A 6,888-nucleotide genomic window follows, 5' to 3' on the forward strand; every position below is an offset into this window, starting at 1 on the left:
CATAATAAATATTTATGTAGTCATTCATATTTATAGTTCAATGATGCCCATTCCAGTGTCGCATAAAGTATGGAAGTATAGCTTAAAATTGTTCCAATTATGACAACTTTTTTATATTTACTATGTTGCCTTATAAAACTGGGCACTTTTAAAAGTGTTTCAAATAAAAAATTGTCACATTATTTTTCCTTCCTCTTTAAGCTGCCCCACATTGCTCAGAAAGAGGACACCATGATTCCACAGCCCCCAGGCCCGCTCTCTAGGAGGGAAGTATTAACCCCACTACTGGAGGAACTATTTCTACATCTTCTGTCCAGCTCAAGAGGATAGCCAGAGCCCAGAGCAGCATTTTCATAAACTCGTTCTAATACAGCACAGCCAAGCTCCGCTCAATGCAGACACTCTCCCAGAAGAGTTTGCCAGAGTTCCTCAAACGGTGAGCCAGCCTGGATCACTAAAAAGTGATAGTGATGCTCCTTTCTCCAAGGACAAGGAACCTACTTTCACAAGAGTCCACATCCAGCCCCTGCTCATCTGGTATGGTAATATCTAGCATTGTAACATGTTGGTTGCCACTGCTACCACCAAGGCTAACCTTCCTAGTCTCTGTCCATGCAATGTTCTGCCTCTTTTTCCCCTCTCTTTCCCATTCTTCCTGCAGCATCATGTATGTTTTGCACTAATCAATGCTCTCTCTTCTTTTGCCACTCAGTGCCTCAGAGGTTAAGATTCAAATAATTTCCAACTGGCTGACTTCTATCAGACAGGCTGGAGTGGGAGGAGAAAAATAAAAGGACTGCAGAATGCCAAACATTTTGAATGACAGGTACATTTCCTGCTTTATCTAAAGAGACACAGCTATACATAGATTTGGACTTTTCTACAGGATTCACATATGCTTACTGCATGAATGAAAATGCTAATTACATACTTCAGTGATCTGAGAGCTTGAGAAATCAAACACAAAAAATGAATTAAAGTTGAGATGTAAAACAAGAAATTTCGAAATTAATCTCTTTATTGCAGCAGCAGCCTCCTGAAAAACTCTGTTGCGTATATACCCCCATCAGTAAAGCATTGGAGCATCTGCCAAATATTCACATATAGACTCCTCTCCTCTTTTATTCCTTCTTTCCCAGCTTATAGGAGAAATTGCTTAATTAATTTCTAAGGAACTTCCTGTTTGTCTACCTGCTTATGTTTGTAGTTAAGATGAGCACAGCATGTTAGGAAGTTGTTAATGGAAAGCTAAATATAATGAAGTAGGTTTGCATTTAATTCTAAAAATAGTTCATTCTGTGCTTATTCCTGGCTCTTGCAGGAGTGGGGTTCATAGTCTAGTTCAAGAGCAGCCAACCTGCAGAACGCATGGCACAGGCCACCTCCATGCATCACTGCTGTGAGATCAGAGAGAGAGCAGGCAGCAAAGTAGCAGATAGGCTGTGAAGCAAAAAGCAAAGCAGCACATCTGGCAGGGAGCACAAGAAACAGAAAGCAGAGCAGCAGATTGGGCAAGAGAAGGAGATTGGAGTGGCACTCAGGGAGGGTACAGGCCTAATTTGTGGCATGCCTGCTAAAAAGGTTGGCCCCTGCTGGTCTAACTTCAAGTCAGAGGCAGGTTCTGTGGCCTGCATTCACCAACCTCTCCTTGGTGAATGCAGGCCACAATGGCTTCATTGTGCTGGGGGAACACAGGCGTAACATGAGACCACAGCTGTAGAGATGGAAGCAATTTCATTGAAGCTTCTAATACACCTGTTGCTATTTTAAATCTATTGAGATGGGTGGAATGTTAAAAATTCCACTCGTGCTCAAAAAAAAATAAAAGAAGTAAAACAACATTAGGGAAGTAGCTAATAATTAAAATATATACAATGTCTTTCATTAACACCCCTGCCCCCCATCCACTGGAACAAACATTCCTCTTACTTTTAAAGGAACTCAACACAAACAGTGTTATATGTCCCACCATCATCCTTTGTCAGTGTGTGCATAGATGTTAGCACTTAAAACACTCTGAGTAAAATAATCAAGTGAAGTGTTTTAAGTGTAATCTATTGTCTTAGTTTCTCTTCAGATGCACCTCCATATATCTAGACTATTTTTCTACTGAAAATACCTTACAAGAACAGAGTTCGCATGAGAGCAACTGAGTTAATGACCCTCAATGAACAGTGTATCTACCCATAAGAAAAAGTATAGCAAAGGTAACAGCAATATCCACAATACCTGGCCACAGTAACATATCTAGAGTGGCTAAACACAACTAGAAGAACAGATCTAAATCATGACTAAGTTAGAGACTCGCACTAGAAACTAACTGAATCAGAGGAGCATAAGCTTCCCTAAGCCCAAACTCAATTACTAGGCATAACCTCAAAGCACTGAGCCTTAAGAGGATGCCATGTGCAGTGGAGGCTTTTTGTGATGCTACCCACTACTCTCCACTGGGAATCAAACTAAGAACATCCCATGTTCAAATTGTGCCTGCTGGCTAGGAAGGGCTTTAAAAAAATTAAAGGACAGCTTCTGTCTCTGTGCCTATGTTAGGAGCCACTGCTTAGAATTATAGAAAGTTAGGGTTGGAAGGGACATCAGGAGGTCATCTAGACCAACCCCCTGCTCAAAGCAGGACCATCCCCAACTAGATCATCCCAGCCACGGCTTTGTCTAGTCGAGTCTTAAAAACCTCCAAGGATAGAGATTACACGACCTCACTAGGTAACCTGTTCCAGTGCTTCACCACCTTGTTAGTGACAAAGTTCTTCCTAATATCCAACATAAACTTCCCTTGCTGGAACTTGAGACTGTTGCTCCTTGTTCTGTCATCTGCTACCACTAATAACTAATAACCACTAATCTAGCTCAGGGGTCAGCAATGTTTGTGGACAGAGTGCCAAAAATACTGGCATCCTCAGCTTGTAAGATGTTGGCAATGCCAGAGGCAGATGGCAGGGGAGCCATGAGGGGCCTGATCCTTGTTGTGGCAGCACAGCCCTGCCATTTGCCCAGAGATGCATGCACCAAGCAAAATGCACTCTGGCACCCATACCGGGGGTTGCCCAACCCCAATCTAGCTCCATCCTCTCTGGAACCTCCCTTCAGGGAGTTGAAAACGGCTATTAAATCCACCCCCCCAGCCTTCTCTTCTTTAAACTAAATACAGGCAGTCCTAGACTTACAATATTTCAAGCTACAACGTTTCGCACTTACAAGGTTTATAAATTGACACCCTGTTTCAACTTCCTGGCTTCAGTTTAGACTTCACAATGCTTGATCCCATGTGATGCCATGCCAGTGAACAAGTTCACTGCATTGCCCATGTCCCTGGAGAGCATCTGTCCAAACTTCCTTGGACACTGTTTAAAAAAAGCAGACAAGACTCCAGAAAAACCTGCAGAGAAAACTCCAGCCAAGAGCCCTTCAAAAAGCTGAGCAAAATCACTGCAAAGAAGTTCTTCCAAACCAATATGATCGCTATTTACAATAGAAATACATGAATGTAGCTATATTACTCATCTATAATGGAGTACAAAATTCTGGGTTATTTTTGGTGAAAACTGGGAATCCAGCCTTGGTTCAGAAACCAATCCCCCATTTATAACATGGTTGCCTATGGGAAAAATCAGTACTGACTTACAACGTTTGGACTTAAAACAATTGGTTCCTGAAACCCGCATCTTAAGTCCAGGGGCTGCCTGTAAGCCCAGTTCCCTCTGCCTCTCCTCCTAAATTATGTTCCCCACCCTGCTAACCATTTTCATTTGCCCTCCCGAAATTATCCACATCCTCTCTAGCAGGGGGGCCAAAACTGGCTGCAGATGTGGCCTCACCAGTGCCAACCAGAGGCGGACAATCACTTCCCTCCATCCACTGACTCCGCTCCTACTCATGCATCTTTTTTTTTTTTAAAGAAATTCTTTGTGTTCCAACCCAAATCAGCCAAATCCATGAGTCAGTCCAGAAACATAAGTGGCCCTACACCCAGCAAATGTCCTCCACCCCCACCAAGACCTTCAGCTATTTCCAACATCTTTTGGCGGGCACCCTATGTGCAGGCCCAAGCCGGGAGGCTTGGGGTTCAGATGCCCCCAAGTTTCACCTACCCTCAGGCATAGGAGCAAGCTAGGGTGGAGCCTCCCATTTCCATAAAACCGGCATTAAGCCCCAGCATCTCAGTGGGTACTAAACCGCGCCAGAAGAACAGTTATCCCCAGGAACGCTTAAGGAAAACTGCCTTCATGGACCCAGATGTGGTGCTTCCCCTGCTTCCATAACCAATGAGAACACCTACAGGATATAAAGCACCGGGATCATTCAGCTATGCCATTAGCCTTCTTCTTCATGAGGGCACACGGCTGCCTCCTAGGCAGTTCCTCGGCCACCTTCCGCGAGGGCTGAGCGAGCTCCTGCCCCAGCTCGGGTCCCCGGCCGGGAGCGCCGCCCCGTCAGCTGTCCGCCTGTCACAACAAAGGCGCTGCTGCCCGGAACGGCCGAGCAGGGCCCGGCAGGGGCGCCGCTGCACAGCTCGCAGCCCAGCTCTCCCCTCCCCCGTCCCCGCAGGGCCGGGGCAGAGACGTGCGGGGCGGAGCGCCGCCGCCTTACCCCGCGCCCCGGCCCGGCCCGGCCCGGCCCGGCTTGGCCTCCCCGGGACTAGTGCCCCACAGGCGGGGGCGGGGTGGAGAGTACCTTGCAGGCGGAGTAGACGCCTAGCTTCTCCAGCTTCTTGGCGCGGGGCGCAGAGCGCAGCTGCGCCTTCTTGCCGGCGATGCGGGCCGAGCCGGCGCACCCTCCGCCCCCGGGGCTCTCGGCGGCGGCCGCAGCGCGGGCCGGGCCGCCCGCGGGCAGCCCCCCGGCGGCGGGGGAGCCCTGCTGCGGCCCCGCGCCCGCCGCCGGCCCGGCCCCGCCAGCCTCGGCCATGCCGCCGCCTCGGGCGGGGGGGGGCGGGCGCGACGCGCCGAGCGCTTGGACCCTCCCCTTCTTCCCCGCGCCGCCGCCGCCGGCTGCTCCCTGGGAGGGAGAGGACTGGCCGCACCTCGGCGGCGCCTGCCGAGCCGGGAGCAGGCGGCGGCCGGGGACAGGGCGCCCCGGTGCCAGGGGGAGGGACTGACGAGGCCTTGTGTCCCGGCCCCTCGCCGCGGCCCAGCCCCGCGCTGCCCGGCCCGGCTCCCGCACCTGCTGCCGCCCGGCACTGCCACCGCCACCCCCCAAGTCCCCTCGTGCGTGACGGGCGCGACGCTCCCCCTCTGTCTCTGGGCGCCCCTGCGCCTGCTTCCTGAGGGGAGATTTCACACCCCTCGGGGAAAAGGCAGCAAAATGGCTTAGGAGGGCTGTGTGTGCCCCCTACAGAGCCAGGCAGTCTGTGTAATCCGGAGGAGAGGAGACTGAGGGGATTTCATAGCAGGCTTTGGGTCCCTGGAGGCGGTTAGAGAGAGGCCGGAGTTGGACTGTCCTCGGGGAGGGAGGCAGAAGATGGAACAAGGAGCAATCGTTTCAAGTTGCGGCAAGGGACGTTTAGGCGAGGTATTGGCATAGGCAGCTTCTGTGGGGAGACACGTGCAGCCCCTGAGCTTGGCCACGGCTGGTTTCTGCAGGAGGTTGCTGCTCACCACCCCGCCACCAACACTGCTGCCCACACATTGTGCCCCCCAGTCTTGAGAGGCACCAGTCATTCATGGCTATTGGCAAACACTTTCTCAGAGGAGTGTGGGTGACTGGTGGCACCTTGGGGGGGGCATGTGCCCCACCAGCAACCAGTAGTGATGGGGTGGTCCCCCATGGCAAATCTCACTGACCAGGGGGCCCCATAGGTGCTTGTGCCGACTGGGAAGCAGCCGCAGCACTGCCGGAAGTGGCTGTGGCACTTCACCTGATGCTCCCATTCCCAGGCCGATGCTCACAGCACTCCTGCCTGCTCCCGCCCTGCCTGTTGCCTAAGCAGGGAGTGTGGTCTGTCAGGGTACACCAGCACTCTCCCCCATGTACCCCCTACACATCACCAGTGCAGAGGAGGGTAGTAAAACACTGGAACAGGTGACCCCAGAGAGGTGGTGGAAGCTTCATCCTTGGAGGTTTTGAAGACGTGGGTACACAAAGCCTTGGCTAGGACACATTTACATGTGCAATTAACTCCAGCATACATCCTGCCAGGCCCACACCCATTGCTCCTGGGCCCAGGACTGCAGCACGCTGAGCTGGGTAGAAGCAGTCCCAGTTGGGAGGGAGCTGGGGGTGGGGGGGTCAGCTTGCCAGCCTGAAGCTGCTTCTACCCAACTCAACCTGCTCTCGAGGGACTGGCTGAGGCACAAGGGTGCTGCGCAGTTAGTTTATTCCTGCCTAATAGCACTGCACATGTAGACACTGAGACATTTATGGTGGAGCTAACTAGGCAGCTCCACAGTAAACAGTCTCGTGTAGACACACTCAGTGGTTTCTACTTCTGAATTAATATTACCACACCTGAGATAAAGATTTTAGCTAGCACTGAATACAGTTCTGCTCAGCCGTGAAACAAAAGAGACATTATGAGGAATGGCTAAAAGAAAGCAAAATTGCAGAGAAAAGGATAGTTTGAATTGTGGAACATGATCATTGAAGAGGATAGAAGATTATATTAACACCTGTGGAGTGGGTAGAACTTAGCAGGAATTGGGGAGATGATAATAAGCCATGAAGTCCCCTCCCTGCTGCCCAGGTAATTGGTTTTAAAGTTTGGGAACAGCAGGAATCAAAGTGGGGGTCTAACTGCACTACTGCACCCCCCTGGATCTGCCCCTGTCAACAAGCATGGTAAATTCAGGACATACAGAAATAAGGGTAACTTGAAAAGGAATTTGGGCATGGCAACATAGAATTAAAGCACTTGAGCACCTTAACTTTACCATCTGA

At 50.7% G+C, this 6,888-nt stretch overlaps 1 protein-coding gene across 2 annotated transcripts in view; it reads right to left on the minus strand.

Annotated features, from left to right (window-relative positions):
• The window catches only part of KAT2B (lysine acetyltransferase 2B), an 80,282-nt gene extending 75,214 nt beyond the window's left edge, over positions 1–5,068 (minus strand). Inside the window, exon 1 of one of the 2 annotated variants that reach the window (XM_090046572.1) lies at positions 4,690–5,068. In XM_090046572.1, the coding sequence (XP_089902698.1) occupies positions 4,690–4,920 (231 nt within the window). In that variant the 5' untranslated portion in view covers positions 4,921–5,068. The remainder of the gene's footprint in view (positions 1–4,689) is intronic. The other variant, XM_090046571.1, reaches the window with a different exon arrangement.
• Positions 5,069–6,888: the final 1,820 nt, after the last annotated feature.

This window comes from Crocodylus siamensis, chromosome 5, assembly GCF_052110815.1.
Source record: "Crocodylus siamensis isolate JL-2025a chromosome 5, ASM5211081v1, whole genome shotgun sequence".
Classification (NCBI taxonomy): Eukaryota; Metazoa; Chordata; order Crocodylia; family Crocodylidae; genus Crocodylus; species Crocodylus siamensis.